The 25,761-nt window shown below is 37.0% G+C and overlaps 1 protein-coding gene and 1 long non-coding RNA gene across 2 annotated transcripts; one reads left to right on the forward strand and one right to left on the reverse strand.

The window, feature by feature from the left end:
* Window positions 1-5,954: 5,954 nt before the first annotated feature.
* Window positions 5,955-25,743, forward strand: LOC108024841 (uncharacterized). The gene is made up of 6 exons (XM_017094977.2): window positions 5,955-6,768; window positions 20,565-20,863; window positions 21,511-21,689; window positions 22,345-23,308; window positions 24,202-24,825; window positions 25,126-25,743. Exons 1-6 carry the CDS (start codon window positions 6,390-6,392, stop codon window positions 25,252-25,254), a joined length of 2,574 nt encoding a protein of 857 aa, XP_016950466.1. The 5' UTR covers window positions 5,955-6,389; the 3' UTR covers window positions 25,255-25,743.
* LOC122818628 (uncharacterized) lies at window positions 6,722-14,107 on the reverse strand. Its single transcript, XR_006368107.2, has 3 exons — window positions 12,985-14,107; window positions 7,887-7,952; window positions 6,722-6,776 (listed from the first exon to the last, which is right to left on the reverse strand). It is a non-coding gene; the product is annotated as an uncharacterized LOC122818628 (long non-coding RNA).
* Window positions 25,744-25,761: the final 18 nt, after the last annotated feature.

Raw genomic sequence — 25,761 nt, forward strand, 5'->3', positions numbered from 1 at the left:
GTTCATTTTATTTTTTTTTTTATATTGGCCAAGATCAGAGTTTTGACAATGTTGGTACAGGAAAAATGATTTATTTGAAAAATGTTCTATGTGGAATACATGTCGTATGAGTGATATACGCATATATGGTCATTTTCATAAAATTTTATGGGGATAAATTAAAAAAATATATATTAGCTTATAATAATTTATTTTTTGGCACACATTAACTTAAAATGTAAATGGATGATAATAAGATTTAATTTTTTGGACAGCCCTAGTGCACATATTTTCAATAATTTATTTATTCTCAGGTTAGGGAAGAGTTGAAAATTTCCTAAAACCTATAATATGAAACAGATATTTACTTTGCTGTTTAATTCATTGAAATAATACAAATTTAAACAATTTTGTGGTTTCCAAGCCAAAAATCATTGAAAAAGCTCTGGTGCCAAAAGTCAGAGTTGCCTTTGGGTTAACTATAATATTTTAAAGGACAAATGTGTTTTTTAGTCTACAATTTATTCATGCCTATAGGAGTACCTCTTCGTAATGCATTTAAACTGCGTGCATCCGACGTTTCGTCGCAGCCTCCGCACGCATTTGGGGTTTGATGTGTTTCGGTGCGGTGTGATTACCGTGGCACAGTTTCGACCCTGTCCGTCCGTAACTCTGTCCGTCCGGTGACGTGAGGCGTCTCTGGCTGGGCTGCCACGCCCCCCGGGCCGCGGTGTGCCCCCAAAATACCGGGGCATTAATAATGGGTAAGTGACATTGCAGTTTTTGTGTCGCAGTCTCTCACGCGGTTTTGTTTGTATTTTGCGCTTTGTCTTATTGTCAATTTTCTCCTCATTACATAACGATCCGCAGCCCCCAACGCGCCGTCCCGCCTGCTCCTCGCCTCCGGCCTGCGATCTGAGTTCCCCGGTGAACTTCGCAGGGCCATAAAAACATAGCCGCAAAAGTCAAGTGAAAATATTTTGGCGCCGCGGTTACAACAGCGAACCTCTCTCTTCTCCACACTGAGAAAAACTTACCCGTTGTTTTGGTCACACTTTTCTAATTTGCCTAATATTTGGAAAATTATTTATTTAAACTTTGATTTGTTATTTAATTTGTTGGGATATAAATGCTCTTCAGTACCTTTTTTATTTTTTTAATGAAATAATAAATACATATTATTTTATAGGGTATTCGGTCCACAAGGGTCTTAAAATGGTTTTCTGAAAAATGCCTGATTATTATTATTTAATTTTGTATTCAGGTTACATTTTTGTTTACCAGTTTTAACTAAGTTTAAATCATAACATTTTTTAATAATATTATATCATATTTAATCTTTAGCAAATTTAAGAATATTTTTGGAAAAATACGAAAAAATTCTTCAAGACCTGAAGATATAATTTAGTCTGTGTTTTCACTGCGCAATTTTTTAAAGAACTATATATACATTAAAAATTTTAATTATTATTATTATAGTTATTTAATATATTATTACATTTATTATTATTATTTATTTTATTATTAAAACTTTGTTAAAAGTTACATATACATACAAATAATATTAATTTCAGGGTATGCATTTTTAAAATTTCCATATTTTCTTCAGGTGCAAGCACATTACTTTTGAAATACTTATTGACTGTGGGCGCATTTCTCTCAGTGCACACTCACCTGCGCTCATTTGGCCGTGCGTTTGCGTTTTTAATTAACGCTAGTTTCTTCTATTGCCACACGAGAGATTGCAAATGAAGTAATTATAAAAGAAGAAATAAAACGGCGGATGGGGAAAGACGGCGTGGAAAATAAAAGTGGAAAAGTAACGAGCGACCGCGGTTCAATTTCGTCCGTGCGATCTTCCGCGCGTCTCGGGTTTTCCTTGCCAAGAAATGCGTTCATGGTCAAAGTGTCACGCGTGACGCAAGCGCGAGCGCAAACAGCAACAAACAATTAACATCAACAATAACCGCGCCGAGCATCAACAATGGCATTAAAAGCATAACACAGAAAAGATACAGCCAGCCTCAAAGCGCCACCAGTGATCCAAAAAATGTGAAAATTTGTGCAACTAAATATTTGGTCGAATGATTTCTGAAGTGTCAAAAGCGATGGTCGAGTGTGCATCACAAGAAATCACACTAAAAGTGCATTTTATTACGAAATATATCAGTTCTCAGACTGAAAATCAATTCGCAAAGGTAATATCATTTGGAAAAAATTCTTTCATATTTTAGGACCCAAAACTCATCCAGAAATCCATATACTTTTCCACTGAGCTTGCCATTTTCAAGGCTTTCTTGTCAAATAAATGGGATCATAAATTATTTATTAATTAAGACGTTTGCGATAGAAATCGCCAGGTTTTAAGTGACCCAAATGGAGTGTTTCTCTGGGGAAACTCTTTGTTAGGCGAGCTATTTTCACATTTTAAGTCCCAATTAATATCTCCAGACCTTAATTTGGAGCAGCCTTTGATCGATCGAATCGGTATCCAAAGATCGGTGGCCCTTTTGCCGCTTCTACTCCCATGTTCCCAGAGCCCGGCTATTGGGTTCAATTCGGTTATCGGTTAGCTAATTGATAACCCGGCCGGATTCGACTCGATTTCCGACTGAATTTCGTATCTCTTGCCTGGGCTCGGCGGCGTTTTAGCGTCTTTATTTATTCACCGCCGACTGAAGCCCTCTGTTGGCCGTCGCTTCGCTTATTTCTTGACACTTTCACTTTTCTCATTAAGATATGAGCTCGACCCCGTTGGGCGGGCGATCGGGCAGGCGAGGCGACAGGTTTTCATTCGCTGACAGACCTTACGTGTACCCAGCGACCGCGTGAATGACTGACCGTCAGACTCTTACACTGAAAGAAAGTGTTCGAAGCAAGTGAGAGCCACAAAAACATATTTTAGATGAGGAGAAACCTTAGCTTAAACTGTAATTCAAAATTCTACAAACATTTAAAGCTCCTCTTAACAGATCCAAAAATGTAACAAAACATTGAACAAAAAAAAAATTAACCAAAATAAAAAAAATCTAGTCAAGTATAAAATATATAGAAAGCCTAAGGAAAGTCTAGTCTTAAACAACAAGTGCAAATCGAAAATATGACAACTTGATTTTTTTTAATTTTGTGGTATTATTTTACTGTACTGTATTATTTTTTTTACTACTCTCTATGTAATATTGAATATAGTTGAATTGGTCACCAAACATCAAGAAATACATATATTTTTTTGATACTAGATTTTTACTTCAAAAGAAAGGCATAGAAAATTTAAAAAAAATTGGTATACAATTATTTTTTGAAACTGTACTGTATAATTTTTGTATTATTTTCTATATAATATTAAATATTGTTGAATTGGTCACCAGACATCAATAAATACATATACTTTTTTTATTACTGGATTTTTACTACAAAATTTTTAAGGCAAAAAAAATAAATAAAAGTTGTACACAACTGTACTGTATTATTTTTGTATTGTATTGTCGCATTGGACTCATCAAATCAAATTCACCCTTTTATACTTGATTGTCAACTCAAAATCTCTGAAGCTGAACAGATAACAAAAATGGTAACCAATTTTTTTTAAGTGCAACTGGAATATTAAGGCTAACCTTAAATATTTTGAGGTTTCATTTGCATCTTCATTCATGCCCATCGCCTTGTCTCGCTCTCACTCGCTCTGGCCCTCCCCCGAGCCCCAACTCACCCCTCTCTTTCACTCTTTTTGCTTCCATCTTCTGGATGCAGTTTTTTTATTTCACTTTTTCCCTTTTTTTGCCCTGCAAACCAGTTTACCGTTGCAAGATCTTCTGCAGGCTTGTGCTTATTTTTCGTCTCGTTACTTTGAAAATGCACAAAATGCACTTTTGTTTCACTTTGCCACTTAACATTTAATTTTTGGCAGCTCTTCTGCTTCTTCTTGCTGCCTTTTTCTGCTTCTTCTTCTTCTTCTCAGAACTGGTTTCCGTTTGCTAACGGTAAATGCACAGCATCATGCCGTCCCTCTCCGATTCCCAACTTTTTATTTGGCTTTTGTGGAAAATTGAAAATTGAAAAGCATTGCACGAGCGCCGTCGACGCTGGGATATTGCACAATGCACGGCAATATATAGTTGGGGAACCAAACAGACGTAATTTACAACTTCTTTTTTTTGGGATTGTGTCGGGAGAGGGGCTTCAGGGGGCTCCAGGGAATCTGCACCAGGTGCAACTATCTCTCACTCCCTCTCTCTTTCCCGCAAATATGGATGCATGAGAGAGCTGGAAAACAGGTCACCAGTGGAACAACAACGGTAATTCCATTTATTGCGACATTTTCGTTCGCATTCCTCCATTGCCATTCCCGCCAAAAAGCTGGAAGCCTGGAATTGGAGCGTGCTGGAAAGCCAGAGGAGCTATAAAAATGATTTACATCCTAACTACTAAAAAAAATCACTTTTAATATCAGCAATTAAAAAGATATCCTAAAATACCACACAAAAAAAGCATACATACTTTTAAAAATTTAAATTGTATAAAAAAGATTTAAAATATAATACCTTATTAGGATATTGCATTATATATATATTATTTCAATAATTTCATTTGGAATATATTGTATTCCTTTGAGTACTTGAGTAATATATAGAGGTAATAATTCACTTCTACTAAATTATACGTTTTATTGGTTTGTATTTTAAATATTAATATTAATTCGTTATTTTTTTGGTTTACATGGTTTGTATTTCAAGTATCAGCAAAATGTACTTAGTTAATATTTTACATTTACTTACTTATCATTTTTTGTTTTGAACTAAATGTTTTTCATAAGGCCATTAAATGTATTAAGTTAATACTCAGTAGTTCTTGGAAGCAATATAGTTTTGTTTTTATGCTTTACTTTTTTAAATAATTCACTTATTGAATAAACCACTTAAGTTATTCACCTCTTTGCTTGGGTGAATCACTTACAGCTCATTCAGGTGCTGAAAGTTTCCAATTTCATATACACATATATACGATTTTTAAAACAATTACTGTATACCCTGAGAAATCTTAATAATTCACTATTATTTTTAAGTTCTTAAAAAATATTAAAAAGTAAACCTTGTAATAATAAGTATGTACTATTTCCATTTTCACATATATACAACGTTTAAAAGGATTACAATATAATAAGAAGAATCTTAATAATATAATATTATTTCCTAATCTTTAAAAATACATAACTAAAAATAGTATTTATATAATATTTCCAATTTCATAAGTTTACAATTTTTGAATCGATTGCAATATACCCCAAGTAATAAAGTAATATATATATTATTTCCTTATCCTTAACAAAATATTGAAAAACATATCTTAAAGTAATATTAATGTATAATTTATGTAATGTGAATGCAGGGCGTTAATGTATATCCAAAGTCCGCCCTCAAAGGGCCCATAAAAGACGTTCGGAAATGTGTTTCTGACCATCTTGCCTGAGTGCGAATCCATTTGGCTCAGTCGGGCCACTTGGCTTAACTGATTTGACCGACTTGGCCGGAATCCGGGGCCTGAACGGCTGTATGGCCATAGTGGGCCCAAGTGATGGCGATGGCGATCCTCTAGACCTCGCCGCGTATTCAAATATCAATGGCTAATTTCATTTTTGCGGCCACTTTTGCAACACTCACACTCTCGCGAAATTCCATAACATAATGCCCGCACACAGACGCGCACGACTACACTGCAAGATATTACCACATAGTCGATGACGCAGGGCTTTTGCTTTCCCATCACCCAGAGAGAGCGAGCGAGAAGCACTCTCTCCCCCAACGAAAGTGCTGCTGCTAACGGTACAACTTGCGCTTTCGAGAGCGGCTCAGCCAAGGCAGAGAGAGCGAGAGAGGGAGCCGCTGCCAGAGAGCGCCAGATTGAGTCGAGTTCGAGTCCGAGCTGAGCTGAGATTTTTTCTTTTTTTTGGGCCTGCGTTTTTCGAATTGTTAACATATTTTTACAGCTGCTCAAGACGCGCAGTCGCGATTCGTAGACGTGCGTTCATGCCAAGCGGTCGTCGCAGCTCCCCAAAAAAAAAGCCTCTACAAAAGCCGCGCGTGTGTTTCAAATATATCCCCCCATTTCCCAGCCCAAAAATAACAAGAGAAGTGCCAAAAAAAAATACAAATATATTATCATAATACCGAATTCTAACGGTTCTGACCTGCCGAGTGTGTTGACCATCATTTTTTTTTGCTTGTGAAAATGCTGGTGCAAAACATATAAATAATTCGCTGTTAACCCACATTGGATTTTATTATTGTTGTTTTTTTTTCGTGTGGAGTGAAAGTGAAGCAGGGCGAAAAAGATAAAGCCGAAGAGACCGCAGGAACGTCGTGGCCAGCCAATTTGTACGTATCGTCTGTAGGGCGCAAGCGAAAGGGAGCGACATGGCGCGCAGGACCTTGGTGCTGGCAATGCTGCTCTCGCTGCTGGCAACGCCGCGGGCAGCGATCGACAAGGACGACGGCAAGTTCCCGCCGGGCAGACATAACCTCACTTCCGCCTCCGACCAGCACAACGTGATCAACCTGAGCCTGCACGGGGAGGCGGCTGCCGGCGCTGCCCCGCCCCACGGCGACCCCGGGCTGAGCTTCGACCTGTCGCGCACCCGCCGCCTCAGGGACGCCCTCAACGTCTTCGACCTGGCCGTCCTGGCCGCCCAGTGGGGCCAGGTGGAGGGCGCCGGCGGAGTGTCCGCCAACTGCAGCCGGGACATGCGCAGCTACCTCGGCGGCCTCAGCGATGCCAAGATGTGGGCCGTCAAGAGTGAGTACCTAAAATATGACGTGATATATCAAATGGTTTTACCTATTATAAGGGAAATATTTTGGTAGGAAATACAAAGTAATAGACCATATTCCTTAAAAGAATCATTTAATTTTTTTCGTTTATCTAATACCTATTTTAAGGGTTTTTTGCCAGGAAATACAAAGCAATAGATCATATTCCTTAAAAGTCTTTTACGTTTACCTAGTACCTATTTTAAGTTTTTTTTGCTTGGAAATACAAAGTAATAGATCATATAATAGATCCTTAAAAGTCTTTTACGTTTACCTTTTTAAGGTTTTTTTTTGCTAGGACAAGGGTAAAGATTATATTACATTCCTTAGAAGCTTTTTTTATTTTTTTCCCTTACCTATTCTACAAAATGTCCTTAAAATACATAAGTGTTCCCTTAATCCTTAATATTATTAAAAACTTATTCAGAACCTAGCTTAAATTATTATACAAACGTATTAAGTATGAAATCTTATTCAGAACTTATGATAAAATTATAATAGATCCATTTTCTGATCCATTTTTGAAGCTATTAATTTGCTTGGGAAAAATAATTTATATTTAACTTATAAAAAGATTAATCAGTAAATGTATTGATCAGGATTATGTGAAGTGTTTTTTATTTAAACAAATATGTTTCAGTCTTGCTTAAAAACATTATTGGTATATAGTATCATATTTTAAAAATATCTTTGTATATATTAAAAATATTTTTTAAATTTTAGGTATTACTTATTTGTATAAGGTTCATCTTAGTAATCTTCTGCATTATTATAAGGTTTTCTTTTTTTAGGATTATATACAACTCATATGATCTTTAAAATAAAACAAGCTTTTAATAATTACCAGATCGGATGAATTTTATTTTCTTATTTAATATAAGAAGCTTAGGTCTTATATATTTGATTTGATGTATTTCATTTTGTTTTTTAATATGAGAAACTTACGGCTTTTATATTTGATTTGATGAATTTATTTTTGTTATTTAATCTTAGGATTATAGGTTTCTTTATGTAGATTTATTACATTTTTTTTAAACAATCTGCTATATTTCAAACTTTTGCAAGCTTGAACGAAAATTGCTTTCAATTATGAAAAACCACAACCTTTAATAATCTCCATCTAAACTGGCTGTCCGCAAAAATCAATTTGCCAGAGACAAAAGGTTCGAGCTGCAAGAGAAAAACAAGTAATAAGAATGTTAATTTAAAATGATTAAAAATATATTAAAAAAATAAAATAATGGCTTTGAATATAAATCATGTAGGTAGCTTTAAGCATGTAGAAAGCAAGAGTGCTTTTTGCAAGAAAACGACGAATTTGTATCTCTTAAGCGATGCCAGACACAGATACAGATGGCTTATCTCTCGGGTGACAAATAAGATTGGATACGTGATGTGGTGGCCGCTGACTGGCCCCCGTGTTATCGCAGTTTCCACAGACATTTTCCACCCGAGACCGATCTTGTTGGCGACTCATTCGATCGCAAAACAAGACCAGCCGCCGTTGTGAGTGCGTTTGAACGTGCCATTCGCCGATTTTGGCCATCTTGTGGAGTCTTTATGGGGTTCGCGGATAGACCGAATTCGCCCGCGAGCACACAATCTACATAAGTGCACGATGGCAGGCGAGTGCGATCGCCAAGGTCGCAATTAGTTCTTGCCAGTGCGGCGGCAACATGTACAGCAGCAACATGCACAGCAGCAACATGCAACACAGACACCGCAGCAGCAGCAGCAGCAACTCAATCAAATTTTGGCCTGATGGGCGGTTTTCTGATTTTTGTGCTGGCTGCTGGCCGAATGGTTCCCCATTTGGGCAAATGGGTTTTAGCCAAAATTCGGTTTTTCTTTTTCAATGGTGCTCAGTGTTTTTTGGCCTTTTTTCCCCCGCCTTTTGTTGGTCATTATGTCAGGGGGCTTGGTATTGAATAACGTCGAAACGGAACGTTTCAATTGCACGACCAGATCAAATCGGATCGACGGGCAGTATTTGCAGTCGAAAGCGAGACAGGCCCAGAGCCAGCGCCTGAATTACGAATAAATGTTGAGCGACTTGTTTTATTTTTTCCCCTTTTTTTTTTTTTGGTTTCTTGGACAAGTTGCAATCCTATCGATTCCCAGGCAACCTGAGACCCGAAAACACCACTGACCAACTGACTTGGCCGGGCTAAAACCACTCTCCAGATGCTGGTTATGTAATCAATTAACGCAAAACCCCAGAAAAAGAGAAAGAGAGCCGACCAGAAAAAAAAAAGAAAAAGAAAAAACCATGAAATAAAAGTGTTTGAGTTTCTTTTTTTTTATTATTATTTCACTGGTTGCACCATGGGCCAAAGTGACCGGAAAGTGGGCACATTCATTGAAACCGCCTCTTGACCACGGTTCAAGTTCATGGAGTCTGGGGAAGACTACAAAGAAAGGCGGCGAGAGAGAGGCGATAAAAGAAAATGCATTTTCTTGCCCCGCATGCGGAAGCATTTTCCTGCCTTTTCGGGGAGAAAGGCCAACGGCTTTTCGGAAGTCCGTCTTAATTTCTTTCTTAATTAACAGGCAGTTAAATATCTCAGTTACCGCACTAAGTGCTCTGCTTAGAGGTCTCGTTTTAGGCAGGGGAAGTATCTTTTCTTTTGTTTTATCTCGGAAAATTAAGCTTTCCCAGCGAAAGTAATTATCATCTTTGAGTCGTTTTATATTTTTTGCTGGGTTGGTTTGGGGGGTTTTATTAAGTTTTCATACTTTATAACAATATTAATTTAATGAGTTTGCTGTATTTAATTTTGTAGAAGTTCAAAGATAAATTGAATATTTTTACTTTTTACTTATTTTCTACTCTTATATGATTGTTTTGCAAGGTAAATGTATTTTTCTTCTATTTTATATATACCATTAGTACTCCTAAAAATTACATATTATTTGTATTACTTAAATCTCTTAATAAGAAATTACCTTATATTAAATGTAACCCTACAAAATATAAGATAAAAGGGTTAGTCAACCTGAATTATATATTTTTATTTATTAATTTATATTTATTTCTTTTTAAAGCTATTTATTTATTTTTATATATATTTATTCATTTATTTTTACTGAAAGCAGTGCAATAATTCTTCATTTTGCCAACCCAATTGTATTCAAAATTAATATAGGAAATTCATTATCAATCCCATTCTATTTAACTTTTATTTTATCCCAGCAACATGACATTTTTTCCACCGCCTTCCAGCGATCGTAAAAGCATTTTTTAGGCATGTTTTATTTTTTTGGGGAGGCAAAAGCCGGGACTGCAACAGGCATCTGTGTCAATGTCTGCCCCTGCACACACTATATGCTGTGCACTTTATGGCCACACACGAGCAGAGTCAGGGCCAGAGCTTTTCCCGCCCGCCCCGTGGAAAACCGGCCCCTCGGACACTGGCTGGAAATTGTTATTCAAACGCTTCGCGCATAATGTCCAGCCGGAGCACTGGTCTCGCCTATCTGGAGCTCCCAATCCTCGGCCAAGATCAATGGCTAATAAATTGTGGCCGGTGTTGCCTATGCTTTTGCTTCTCAGCCGTTCTGCCGCGGCTGTTTCTGTGCTTTTCCACATTTTTGCCAGTTTTTCTGGCCCCTGCGAGGCGGCTGGGTGGCAGCTTCGCTTGGCCGAACTCGATTGGCAGGTTGAAGGTTGCCCTGAAATGCACTTGCCGTGACAACAATTGCCGCTCGGAAGTCAAGTCGAAGGTCCACTGTGCAATGAAATCGAAAGAGTCGCCACTAATTTGTTCATTTTTCGACAACTTGTTTGCCAAGTCGAGGGCAAACAGTCGGCAAAAGTCTTAGAGGAAGTGCAAATATTGGCTCATCATCATGCAAACTTCCTCGAAAATCGGGGGGAAAAAAGCTTTCACAATCTGCGGTAATCTTTATTTTATTTTTTGCAAGTATTCCGGGTGAAGAAATATCATAAGGTTGGTTTTTTTCTTCTCGGCACCTCTCCAAGAAACAGTTTTGACCTCGTCTTGCATTTCGCCTGTAAAATAACCCGCAGGTATTGGTCATAATTGAAACGCAGCCAAGTTGACCAAATGGCTGGGCTCTTGGACTTTGCAGCCTGCGCGGTCATTAGTCGGTCGCAATGCACAGCGGTTTTTTCCTTTTCATTTTTAGGCCAATATACTTAGCCGAGATTCGAGTGCAGGGGCGGGGGTAACAGGCCCAATTACAGCCTTTGTGCGAAATGAAACGTCACGCAACATAATTTCTACGGCTTTCCCATGTTTACTTAATACCAACGGGTACAGCCGGGGCCAGAATTCTAGTGGGGTCTTGTAAGAAATAGTCGAACAGAAATACTGAACAATTTTATACGGGAAATTGGAAAGCAAGTAAGAAAAATACTAAACACTTGAATTAAATTATTAAAGAAAATTAAAAGTATATTTTTAAAGTATTTTTTAACTTGTATAACTTTATAAAATTAAATAAAAATTTGACATGGCCTTGTAAGACATGGTCGTAAAAAAATATTAAATTACAATAATATACTGAAAATCGAAAAGCAAGTAATAAAAAATACTAGAATTTCTTAAGATCAAACAAATTTATGTGTAAAGATGCATGAAATATAATTTAAAGGTATTTTTCAAAGTTTTCCAAATTTATATAAATAAATGGATTGGTTCTTATCTTTTTTTTAAATTTGTTATATAACAATTCATTTGAATACTTTTTTTTTTTAATATAGGTAAACAATTTTATAAAAATAAAAAATTTTTTATTTTTATAAGCCGAATATTTGAGTACAAAATTGAATGATATTTGGGATATTATTTCTTTTAATAAACCAAATACAAAAGTAAGTGATATTTGCGATATTTATTATGAGGTATTTTTTTAATAACTGGCTTAATAAATTTTGGAACACCGGGTGCTAGTTTCTTGGTCAGTGCTGTGCGAGTGTTTGCCTGCAACCAGAAGAAGCAGCAGTCGCCGAAATTGCACAACAAATAAAAACGGCAGCTATATCGGCACAGCGGCCCCATGCGACAAGTCTCCCTCGGTTTCTCCCCTAGTGTCTCTCAGTGTATCTCTACTTCTCAGTTTCTCCCTCTCCCCCCCCCCTCTCCCTCCCCCTCTCTGTCTCTATCGATCTCTCTTTGCTGGACACAAGCTCAGCTTATGTAATGTAACTTTAATTTGATTGTTGCAATGTCTTGCAGTTTTTTGTTTTTCCCCATGTTTTTTGGTGTCTACAGCGAAAATTAAATTATGGCCAAGACAACAAGTCGGTGGGCTTTGCTTTGTTGTTGTGAGCAATAACGGTTCACTGGAGTGGAGACATGTATGTAAAATACTTTCAACTTTGACCGCGATTTTGGCCCGTTTTGCTCATATCCCCCACACTTTACGAGCCGCCAAACGAATGACTTAGGCAACAAACTCGTTTTCGGATAATTGTGCGTAATTAAAGTCCGCGCCACGCAATGCAATTGGCCAAGTCGAAAAAAGTGGTAGCCACTCGCGAACCGGGGGCCAAAAGGTCTAGGCCAAATACCGATTGGTAAGCGTCAGAAACTGCAGCGGAATAATCGACTCTATCATAGGGGAGTGTTAGGATCAGAGATCGCTGCGAAATATGGCCTACTTTTCAGGGTAAAGTTCTGGCAAATTACAAAAAATAATTTAAATAGGAATAATTTTGGAATATAAAATAAAGAACATGTGTAGTCAAACATGTTTGAAGCATATAAGAAATATTAATTTATAATTATCAGAATTTAAGGGAAATTGAAGCTTTAAACTAGCAATGGCTTTGAATTAAAATTAATACAATATTATAATATATTTTGTGTTTTTTCTTATATTTCTTAAAGGATGCTTAGTTGAATTTCTTTGCTAAAGAAAAATAAAAATTCAACTTACATAAAACTAAAAAAAATAAAATACTATTTCATGGGAATTCTTATTAAAAAATAATTTTAAAAGGGCAAAATACTAACGATTAAAATATATAAAAAGTAATTAAAAATAGTATTGTTATGTATGAATCTCAAAATAGGTTCATATATATTTTAAAATATATTTAAATAATTAAATAATATTTAAATTAAATGTAATTTAAAATGCCAAGAAATTAAGATAACTACATCATTTATAAATCATTTTTTTTATGCAACTCTACTTTAAGACCACAGTGAAGATGCGTAAACAAAGCCATTACACTTTCATGTTCGAGTGTCATCATAATAAAAGCAGGGAGGTTTTTACACTGAATCCGGGTTAATAATTCACTTAGACGACCGCCGACCAAAGGCAATTAACGCGCAGACTGTTCGAGGGCAAATGCCTAAATGCCACAATTAGGCAACTCTGACTCCGGGCTCCGACTTCGACTTGGAGTTGAATTGTTATTACGACCAGCTTCCAGGCGGACGATAATTAGACAAAAATTACATTCCATCATGAGACGGCGCTAATTCGCCGATTTCGATCGCTGCGCTTTGTGTCCGTCATGGCGGGACGCTTGCCAAATCCATTTGTAGTTTCAAGTTTAATGCGACACTCGGTCTTGGGCAAAATAAATAAAATAATAGGAAGAGAAAAAGAAAAAAAGATGGCAAATAGTTAATCGATCGATTTCTAGTCGCGTTGCATTTCGATCGAAGGTCCGCCCTGCGCGATAGGCCCCCTCGATAGGCCGCTTCGATTTCGATCGATCCATTTGCATTTGACACTGGCTAAGAGCCAGACATCACTTCCGTTGGGTAAAAGTCAGCCACAATGCAAATAAAATAGTAATACAAGGAATAAAAACGAAACACGAAGAAATTGGGCGAAAGAGAAGCCGCACAATATCAGCAGGTGATCGCTGGATCGACGTGCCCGGCATTAATTTTAATTCCCAGCGATTCGGTTGTGAAACGGCCGACTGCCATTTGAACGAGCTCCCAATTTGGGGTTATTGACCATAATTGCAATTTTGGGTGGTCGTATCCATTTGATTATAGCGCACTGGGGTTATGCAACTGCAGGGGCGGCGAAAAATGACTAGATCTAAAACCAGATGAGATCTTTAGGTGCTAAGAAAATCAAAGGGGGCTTGAGTAAAATAAATATAAATAAAAAAATTAAAAAAGAAAATAAATTTGAAAAAATGATAACCTGTAGGTCATCTTTTGATTTATGTATTAGGATATCAACACAAAATAAAAATATCAATAAAAATAAAAATAGTAAAAAATATGATTACAAAATGATCTATATATTTTGTTATAAATAAAAATAAATAAGTGAATCAAAAAAACTTTAGATAATATTTTGGAGTGTCAAATAGAATAATTAAAATAAAAAATTAAATTAAATTAAAAAGAATTATAAAAGAATATGACTACACGGAAGATTCTTTAACTTTGGTTTGCTTAAAAATATAAATTACAAATATTAATTTGAAAAACTTTGAATCTTAATCTTTTCTGAGTGTCAAATAAAATAATTATAATAAAATATTAAAATAAATATAAAATGCATGTAAAAATGTATAATTAATCTCCTCTTAGATAAAGAAATCATTAAATTTGAGTATCATAAATAATAATAAAAAAAATCATTGTAAAAAAATAGGATTACACAGAACTTTCTGTAACTTTAGTTATGATCAATCTCCCCTTAGAAAAACAAATCATTACATTTGTGTAGCATAAATTATAAAAAAAAATGTAAATAATTACAAAAACTAATTTAAAAAAAAAATAGGATAACACGGAATGTTCTGCGACTTTTGCTATGATCAATCTCCCCTTAGATAAACAAATCATTACACTTGAGTATCTGCTAGATAGCAGATAAGTCACTGGAAACACGAGCTAATTTAGGACCCAATGAGCTGGCGATGCACCGTGACGGAGCACTCCTCGAGCTAATTATTCCGCAGATATTCCAAATTACTTGCCCATCAAATAATCGTTTCGGCAATGACGCTCCGCTGCGACGACGATTTCCATAAGTGAGTCACATTTTGTGGGGGAAAAAACTAATATGCAGGCCCTGAGTTTTTGTGGACCCAAACTGGTGGCCCCAGACCAGTTTCACCGGCCATCCGTGGCAAAGAAATGCGCAGAAATAATTCAATGGATTGCGCAAATGATGGCATTGCCACGTGTCATCGACCAAGTCCCAAAGTTCGAGATCCGAGATCCGAAATCCGAAATATCGGACTATTGGAATACCAGTTAGTCAGGCGAAATAGCCACAGCCGAAGATGCAGCTGACCTTGTGCCGAATCTGCGCCGAGAAAAAACCCAAGCCCCAAAAAGACAGGCCAACTCTTTGGCTCTTTTTCGTTTATTTTTCTTACCAATTTTTTATTTGGACTCTCACTTTCGTCTGGCTGTGTGCTTCGCTACCTCCTCTTCGTGGGCGTCGAAAGGCCCCGAGGGGAGGTCTTTGATAAGATATACGAGTGTGTGGGGCCCCCGGTCCCACAGCATTGACATTGAAAAGAGAGGAAAGAAAGAAAGACTTTGGCTGTGGGCCAACGAGACCTGAATACGAATACGATGTGATACCTCAGTAGCCTCGGGCGGTGGGTATGGGCACATAGTGCCAGGCACTCAGGAAGTGTCTGAGCCCCAGTTTATAGGACCGAATCCGAGGCGCTCGAGGGGATCAGCTGCCCTGGGGCATCTCGCTTCGCGCATCTGCGAGCATAAATTGCCAAACGAATCGCGTTTTATTATGTGACTCAATTAGGCAACGGCAAGGTGTAATTATTACACGGCAGAAAAACGCAGAAATGGTACGGGTAATTATGCACTATAAGCCGACTGACGACGGAGAACTTAGCCAGCCCATAAACTGTGATCATCTCTGTGACAGCAGGCAGTTAAAAGTGCGTTTCATAGTTGTGTTTTCAGGGAAATATTGGGTATCTTGAGCAAGAAAAACAAAATAGACACTTTTAAAACAACAAAATAGGCAAAATAATAAGCATTCATATAGGAATATATAAATATTTGCACAAAAATATAAGTAATGTTTATAGCGAATTAAAATGTGGTTATAAAAATACCTTTTATTTGGTAGTGTAACTAAACTATAAATAAATGCTTTATTTTAACTGAGTTCTTGTAAATTTCAAATTAATTATGAAATATTAAGGGAAATTACAGGAGTTTCGTTTAAAAGTATATATCATTTTAAAAAGGGTGCAATATAAAATTCATAAAATCATATTAAATGTATAGTTATAAAATAGTACAATATTTCCTAAATTCTTAATCAATTTTCTAATAAATAAATTTATTTTTTGAGTTATTTATTAATTGACAATATCTAAAACTTTCTATTTTTTACATTAAGCTAAAGTAAATATATATCTAAACATTTTTAATAAAATATAGCCAAATCTAATTTTTCCTAATATTATTTAATAAAATATTGAAGATGAATAGATAAGCATCTCTAGAACAAAAACGTGGAATTAGCACCACCACAAGCCAATTTAATGTTAATAATAACCAAAAATTCCTTCGGCGATCTAGTAGACACACCTCGGCAACAAGTACACAGAGCGCTTCACCCAAGTTCAAAGACTTCGCCAGCTTTATGGCCAAGCTGCGTGTAAAATGACAGGAAATTTATTTGGCCAAGACAAACGAGTGGACCTTAAATCCACAACACACGCCTCTAATGTCCCCACATTACCTGAGTCTTGACTGCGGGGTTCTAATGACGGAGCCAAACAGTACCGAGCCATTGCCAAATTTAGCCGCCCAAAACGCTTGTTTGAACTCGCAGATTCAAACCTTTGACACAGTCATTTGAAGCAGGTAGAATTTAGACGCTTGTCTGCACTGAAAACTACATTTTCTGGGACAAAACAATACACAGAACCCAGTTTTAAGAGATTGATTTATATACGTTTCAAGAGCAGGCCAAACATAACTCATGTAGACATTGCCATTAAATCAAAAATATAATTCTTTAAACATAACAACAAATTAAGCTAAGTTCTAAAACAAAAAAAAAATATATATTAAAAATGAGTTTTAAATGCTTTGTTGAAAAAATATTTAATAAACGTTTTAAATGCTTTGTTACATAAATAGAAAGTAATTAATGCACCTGTAAAAATGACTTTTATAATATATATATCACTATTTTCATTTCTTAAAAAATTTGGACCGATTTATATTTAAAAAAAAAAAACATTTTTAGTGAAAGTTTTTAAAGCGAAAATCTACTCCTTAAACAAAAAGCTATTTGGTCTAACTTCAGAAAAGTTATTCATACTTAAGACTTAAAGTATCTTATTTTTTTTACGATTTCCATTTTATTTTTTGTAGTTTGAAACTTTGCAATGTTATTTATTTATTTTTTATGAATTGCAATGGCTCATATTTTTGGTTCTTGTGACGCAGGTCATTTGATTTAATATTTTTATTGCCTTCCCGGCCCTAATTGAACTGTTAGCAGTTGAGACGCGTTGCTGCCATCTCATTTCGTTTTTGTTTTATTCATTTTACCAGCTTTTGATTTGGCGTCGTTTCGCAACTGGAGAGTGGCGAAAAAATGTTTATGAAAATAGCGAGGCAAACAAAGATACCTTTGTATAATGGCAACTATTTGACGGCGCAGAGCACATTATTTATTGCCATTATATTTATACAATCGTTTCATCAATCAAATGGATTTCAACAGCTTTGTCACCGGGTTTTGGCCCGGCTCTTCGGGCCCCGCCCTCATTGTTTTTTCGCCACTCATTATGGTCGACTGCAATCGGTTTTCAGTGTGTTAACACATTTGCCTGCCCCGCCCATGTCCTTACCTTCGGCTGAACACACATGTATCTCGATCTTCTTGCAAACACTTTGTGCGATTCAAGAGCACAGTTTGATCTTGGCCAGGCTTTCAATGAAATTAAGCGAAATTGTAAATAACCTTTGCGGGCTGGTGTTTAATTGGATAAGTTAATGAGCTCGGGGGTATTATACATTTTGTGTGGGCTTTTAATGATAATTATGCTTGAAAACTTGATTTCTTAGTTTAAATTTGCCTCAATAAATATTAAATAATTTTTCCAGATTTTTTTTTTCTAATTTAAACGTATTAGCTTGCAATAATAACCATAAACTTAACATCTAGCTAATGGAAACGAATGACATCTGAAGTCCATTACTTTTAATTATGTTTATGCTTAAAATATAACAAAAATTGATTTCGTATTTAAAATTTACTTAAATAAATATTAAATAATTTTTTCAGTTTTTTTTTTTAATTTCAACTCAAAATCTAGCTAATGGAAACAAATGAGAACATTGCCATAAACTTGAATATTTATTATAAACGTTCAATGATATTTATGCTTAAAATATAAAAATATTGATAAATAAATATTAAATAGTTTTTCCAGATTTTTTTTTATATATTTTAACTCAACATCTAGCTAATGGAAACGAATGAGAACTCAAGTCATTACCATAAACTTTATTATTTACTATAAACTTTAATTGGAATTCGAGCATTTCAATTATTTTTGACATACTTTTAAGGCAGTTTTTAAAAATATATGGAAAATTGGCTGTGCCTTTAGGGTGCACTCTCGTGAATATTGATTTCCCTACCTGCTGGACCGCTTTCCCCCGACCTATATGCACGATCACATGCCGAACGACCTTCCCAAGCGCCGGACAAGAATACCCGATGAAATCTGCTTTGAATCGACTTTCGGTAGCCGCTACCAAGTTCATCTGACTCGGGGATTGGGTGAGCTTTTGGTGGTCATGTCACCTTGATAACCCCCATTGTCTGTCCCATCTGTTGATCTTGTTTGGGGCTCCGACTTCGCTTGAGTTCGACATCGGCTCTGGCTTCAGATTCAGCTTCCATTTAAAATCTACCATTTACCAAGAGCGTTGAACGCCTGAATGACACGTTCAATTGAAGAAGTACATATATCACATCGGCGTGTTTAAATGCCGACCCATTTGCCATGTACTGGCGTATCGATGGAGGTTTTTGGTGATGAAATGCTGACTACCAGCCAATCAAATGACCTCAATCGCTAAATTAAATTGAAAACATGTTTAAACATTACACACAGATCGGATGAGGGAGTGTGGAGGAGATAAAGATTTTATCACGGCTGCATTTTGTGTTGGCAAATGTATCTTTTTGGCGATTAGTTCAGGAATTTTGTGCAGTAAATTTTGTTATATGCCCAGTAAAATAAAAAAAACCATTGCAAACTGATTAAATGAAGGTTTTTTAAAGAAGTGATTTCAAAACAGGGTTGTATATCGTGGTAAACAGTGTTGGAGAACAACATCAAAATGCATATTTTGTGTTTTTCCAACACTACAGTCTTTGGTTTTCAATGTTTTAAGAGAAATAAGTGGGTATTTTTACATGTTATCTTAGTTCATTTCTTAGCCATTTTTTTAATTAAAAAAAAACTTACCCCTAGAGCCAAGCAATTAAAAGCCATTTTCCTTCCGCATTCAACAACTCTGCAGAGTTGACTCTTGTTAAACGCTGTTAAAATTGGTTAACACTTCTGATTTCGGCACATGCAAATGCTGGCAAACATTTCCGTTTGACGGCACCTCACGGTCATGGCCGGGTCTTGTGTAACCCAGAGATTACCGGATAGTTCCTGCTTTTGGCCAAGGCTTCGGGGAAGTGGAAGTGGTGGATGGTGGATGGTGGCTGCTGGATGCTCATGTAAGAGTTGCCATTTTCCTCGTGTCACCACGCAACCGAACAAAAGACCATTGCATGACTTTTGTTTCCATTTCCAACCCAAAAAGAAGAGAAAAACAAAAACTGGTTGGACACAGTCCCAGTTCCAGTCGCCGCCTCAGGTCCCCGATCTCTTTGGCAACTGGTTGCAAGAAAACGAAAACGAAATAGCATAACAGCCTCAGCTTTGTGCAAATAAATCAGAAGACTTACATCGGCCACGGATTGAATCTGAGTCCACTGCAGTTTCTTTTTGGGTGGATATTTCACCCATTAATGCCATTCCATTGATCTGAGATGGCAGGCACTTTAAATTTGAAAGGAATGGGCTCTGAAATACTTCAGTCACCTGGACATTGAGATATTCATTGTAGTTTAAAAGACTTTAAAGTAAAATATGTAGGTATATGCATTTCTTAAGCCTATAAATAAACCAAGAAAGTAATCAGAAACTGGATTTTATTTATTATACTTTTTTAAGATTTATTATTTTAAAAAGTTTAGAATAGTTTTAATAATAATGTAAAATGTTTAGGGTGGAGTCTTTAAAATATAGATCAATATGGCTTTAAATAGTTCATGTAACTGTGTTTTATACCAAAATAATAATGATAACATTTTTGAAAACATCAAATATAAAAATAAAAAAATTAAATCTTACAAAGTTAAGCATTCCTCATTTATATACATTTAATTTTAATAACAAATGAAACCATATTTTGAAATCTTTACCTAAAAAACATAAATGTAATGGTACACAAAATACCACATTTATTCTCTCAAACTGAAGGAAAATAGTATTTTTGTATATTTTTTAATTTAAAAATTAATTTCAAACTTTGTAGGGCATTTCATGTGTCGCTCAGCCGTAATATCATCAAGATGATGGCTGCATTTTTAACTTGGCAGCTCGACGGCTGCGCTGCAATTGCATAATGGCCAGTTTTTTATATATTGCATACACTGTCCGCTGTGCAGTCGGTATGTTGCATTTCGAACGCTTCTGATGCCCTTCCCTTCTCTTTTCTTCCCTTTTCTTCCCCTTTTTCCTGTTTCGCGCAGTGGACGATGCTTCCGGTCACTACACATCCGGTTTCTTCTACGGCAACAACTACTGGATGGGTTCGTTGGCCCTCTGCGATGCCATTGACGATGGCCTGATCGCCGCTCCCGGCAAGGACAACAGCTCCTCGTCCTCCGCCTCCGCATCCCAGCCAGAAATCGAGACCAAGAACAGCGGGCTGCCCTTCGCCGCGGCTCACACCCAAGGGTACAGCAGTGTGTACAACGCCCCGCCGCCCTTTCTGCCCGGATTCTACGTGATCAAGATGCAGCTCAACGAGACGATACCAACCCAAGTGGTAAGAAAAGGGAGTGACAAAATGTAAAGAAAATTAAAACTGGGCTGTAATAAATGTATAATACTGTGAAAAATAGGTCATGTGATTGGTTGTTAGCTTATAAAAATTTTTTTGTTTAAAATAATATTCAAAAAGATGAGCTTTTTATAGTGTATACACAGAGAGAAACATTGATGAAAGGTGTGAAATGGAAATGCAGTATAAATTATCACTACATGTTTTTGCCATCTTGCTTTTTGCTCTCTTTTTCTATTTCGGAGAGTTTTCTGTATGACTTTCTCTCTCTTACCTACTCATTTTTGTTTTGAGAGAGTTTTTAAAGAGAGAAAATACCATAAATACCATTTCATTATACCAAGTTTACACAATTTATTGTTAAAATTGATAATATCTTAAATATATCAAATAAAAAAATATCAAATAATTCCGTATAACTTTTTATCTATGTATACATGAAGATGATAAACAAATTTATAGAGATATACATTTTTCTCACTTTCAAAAATTGAATATTATTCATAAATAATACTAAAAATTAATAAGATATATTTTGAAATGCGTTACCAAGTTTATATAGCCAGAATAAAACGATTGAATTATAAATTATTATTTACTTATTAATTTATTAAAAATTACTTTTACCCCAGCTTCGCACCATTTACGTGGGCATGTGCCTGCCCTCCAGCTGTTCCATCGCGGACATTGGTCAGATGAGCTCCAAGGCTCACGTGGAGCTGCCTTCGCGGGATCTTCGAGTGCTGGACATTCGTGTGCCCACCGACAAGGAGTTCAACATCTGGGCGGATAAGACCTTCTGCCTGCTGCTGTAAGTGGTTGAAGAAGAAACAATGCGCAAACAAAAATCCAATCAAAAGTTCACTTTCAAAAATGCCAGAGTGCGTTAAACAATTGATCAAACATAATGCGGAGCTTTTGGCCAGTTGGTTTTGGCCATTAGCGTTGAGTCAGACGATTTGTGTGAAATTTTGTTTCCCCCAAATCGAATTATAATAAAAAGCGAAATTCCCTTTGTTTGCTCGGAATATTAGCGGGTAATATGATTATAAGCTTCCCCATAGCTGCAGAAAGTACACGGAGAATAATTACTAAAAAAAAATGCATTTATTTCATGGGTATTTTTTATTTTATGTTTTAATATAGATTTTTTGAATTTTGATTTAGGCAAAGTTTTATATGTTTACCAAACAATTATGTTTTTTATTAATTATTTAATTTGTATTTGAGTACTAAAAGTAAAATGTTTTTTAAAATGTAACCCATTAAAAAACTTAAATATATTATTTTCGAAATTTAACCAGGTTACGGATTTGAAGTAACTTTTATTTGAAACTTTAAGAAGCTCTAAAAATACTGTTGCATACTTCTAGACACGTATTAAAGTGATTTCAAATCCCTAATTATTTATGTTTTCAACAGTTTAAGATCTCGTCACTAATGGAATTTATTTACTCATCTTATAGCGTGGTATCCAGCATTGTGCTGGCTCTGATTTGCTGTGGCACCCTGTACGAGATCTACCTGCGGGGCAAGCTGAAGGAGGCACTGCGTCGCCAGGACAAGGAGATGATGAACAACAGCGAGACGAGCTCGGGCATTGGCTGTGCCTCGTCGGACTACAGCGACACGATGACGGCCCACGATGATCCCCTCAAGCAATCGAGTCACTCGCAGTCCTCCGGTTCGCTGAAGCAACTGGACGCCTTGGTGCTGAACCTGCCGCCCAACGACAACGACAGCGGCAATGGCCACCACCACGACCACGATGCGGATCACCATGACCATCATGATCATCATCGGGGTGGCAGCAACAACAGCAACTCGGATGAGCACCTGGAGGGGCATCTGCACGAGCCGGAGAAGCTGAGCATCTACTCGGAACTGCTGCTCTCCTTCTCGGCGATAACGAACTTCAATGCGATCTGCGATCGGAATGTGGGCGCCGATACCATACCGTGTATCCATGGCCTGCGCGCCTTCAGCATGGCCTGGGTGATCCTGGGCCACACGTGCATCGTGGTCTTCAAGTACTCGGACAACATGGAGATGCGCAAGGAGGTGGAGCAGAACTTCTTCTTCCAGGCCATCACCAATGGCCCCTTCAGTGTGGACACGTTCTTCTTCATCAGCGGCTTCCTCATCTCGTACATCTACTTCCGGACCAATGCCAAGGGCAAGCTGAACAAGCTGAGCAAGGGAGCCAATGAGTTCACCGCCGGCACCGCCCACTTCCTCGGCCTGGTCGCCTACCGATTCATGCGCCTCACCGCCCCCTATCTGTTCGTCCTGGGCGTGGTCCAGGTGACCATGAAGTACCTGGCCACCTACTCGATCTTCGACCCCCCGACCATGGACCACATCACCTGCCCGGACTACTGGTGGCGCAACATCCTCTACATCAACACGCTGTTCCCTGTGGATGAGATGGTGAGTGGTTCAAAAAAATATGAACATAAAATATAAAAATATAAAATTATATACTATTTAATTGTATAATTATTATAAATAATTTACAGCATTTTTTTAAGATCATCAAAAAATGGATCTCTTGAAAATGATAACTTAGGCTTAGGATAGGGGCTATATATTCTCTTGAAAATAATCTAAAATTTAATTTTGCATTTCATATTTCATTTTGATTTATATTACTCATACGCAGTGTTAACCAATGCATATTTTGAACATTAAGAAATGATTTAAAAAACTATAGATAGAGATCTATAATTACTACTGTTTTGATTATATTTAAAAAGAAAATTGTGATATAAAGTTTTGTAAGCTATTCTTCTCTTAAAATTAATAACTTAGGCTTAGGATCTCTGTTTAAATGCAAAATAATAGGAAAGTAAAAAGTATTGAAATGTGAAAAATATAGTAGGTTTATAAAAGCTCTCTAAGGAACATTTTAAATTTTAATTTTGAACTTGTATAGATTTTTATATTAATCATTTTATATTTATATAACTCATATGCAGTGTTAACCAAATCATATTTTGAACCTAATAAAATGCTTGAAAAATCTATAGAAAGAGTTCTATAATTTTAACTATTTTGTTTATTTAAAAAGAAATAAAATGTTAATATACAGTTTTACAGGATTTTCCCTAACTTAACAGATTTGTAGGTTATTATAATATACTTTAGGGCTTTTTTGTATTATTTATACGTCGATAGAGAAACTAATAAAAAGATTTATAACCTAGGACTTTTTTACTTTTAACTTTAAAGTATTTTAATTTTTAGTTTTTTTTTATTTTTGTGTGTTGCTTGGTCTATATAAATAATGCTTACCATATCAATCCAATCTTTCCAATGCGCAGTGCATGCTCTGGAGTTGGTACCTGGCGAATGACACTCAGTTCTACATGATTGGCGCCATCATCCTCATCGTGGGCGTGCGCCACTTCAAGCTGTCGGCGATCACGACCCTGGTATTCCTGGTTCTCTCATGGATCACCACGGCGGTGATTGCCTTCACCAACAACCATCGACCCAACACGGACGATCCTCTGGCGCTGTTCGACAAGATCTACGACAAGCCGTGGACCCGACTGGGACCCTACCTCATCGGCATGGCCGTGGGCTGGATCCTGTTCAGGACCAACTGCAAGATACGGCTGCCCAAGCTGACGGTGGCCACCGCCTGGACCCTGGCCATGCTCAACCTGTTCGTCCTGGTCTTTGGACTGTACAAGGCCGACCTGTCGCAGTTCACCGCCGCCGCCTACAGCTCGCTGAGCCACTCGGCCTGGGCGCTGTCCCTCGCCTGGATCACCATCGCCTGCTCCACGGGCTACGGCGGCTACATCAACTCGCTGCTCTCGGCGCCCTGCCTCTATCCCTTCTCCCGCGTCACCTACTGCGCCTACCTCGTCCACCCGATCGTCATCCGCTCCATGGCGCTCAACTCGGACGCGCCACTGCATCTGGGTGGGGATCTGATGGTGAGTTGGGAAATTGCTCCCCGAGAAACTAGAAAAATCAGAGCTACAGAAAGGTCTTTTTTTGTAGTGTCCAAAAGTATGCAATGATTTACTGCAGGTTTTATATTTTTAAAAATTTATTTTTCTTTGACCCCTCTTTTCTAAAATCTCTTTAAAAATGTTTTGTAGGTACCCCCTATTTTCCCCTCTTTATGAATTTATTGTACTAATAAGTTAACTATAAAATGTTGCATACTTTTAGACACCCACAAAGGTTTCTTTCTTTTTAAGGCTAATTGAATATTTTTCTTCTACTTACAGGTTGTCATGTTCTTCGGCCTCACGGTGGCCTCCTACTTCCTGTCCTTCGTGGTGTCCATGTCCTTCGAGGCGCCCGTCGTCACAATGCTGAAGATCCTGTCCCCCAGTCGAAAGAAACGTCTCGCCTAAGTCCCACGCCCCCGATCCGCCCATTTCCGATTATTTATACCCCCATTTTGTCATGTTATCTATTTCTTGTCTACCAGGCAATGCCCACATATTTATAGCATCGACTCATCTGCACACACGACTCCCCTCGATCGTTTACATATCTATATTCTTCTTACTCTGCACCACATTTTCCACTCACATGTGTTCCAGTTAAAAAACAACAAATTAAAAATCAAAAACGAGGAAATCACGACGTGCAACTTGAAGCGTGCAAATCAATTCAAACTATTTTTTGTCATATTTTTGTTTCATAATGTGTACATTTTAGTCCTTTAATTTATTCCAAAGGTTTGGAAATTTGCGCGTGACGAAGAGAAAGAGTTATACATAGTACTTAATAGTTATAATTATATGAAACTCTAGTACCTAATTTTATGAAATCATGTTGTATATACTATATGCTGTATATTGTTATACATAAATCTTTAAATAAAAACTGCTACCAAATACAAAGTGAGGGAGTTT

This window comes from Drosophila biarmipes, chromosome X (assembly GCF_025231255.1).
Source record: "Drosophila biarmipes strain raj3 chromosome X, RU_DBia_V1.1, whole genome shotgun sequence".
NCBI lineage: Eukaryota > Metazoa > Arthropoda > Insecta > Diptera > Drosophilidae > Drosophila > Drosophila biarmipes.

What these genes read in the sequence shown, in the direction of transcription:
- LOC108024841 (XM_017094977.2), top strand. Translation starts at nt 6,390, where the DNA reads ATGGCGCGCAGGACCTTGGTGCTGGCAATGCTGCTCTCGCTGCTGGCA. An exon ending in AAGACCTTCTGCCTGCTGCT is followed by an intron (nt 21,690 to 22,344) that starts GTAAGTGGTTGA and finishes CTCATCTTATAG; the next exon opens with CGTGGTATCCAGCATTGTGC. An exon ending in ATCTGGGTGGGGATCTGATG is followed by an intron (nt 24,826 to 25,125) that starts GTGAGTTGGGAA and finishes TTCTACTTACAG; the next exon opens with GTTGTCATGTTCTTCGGCCT.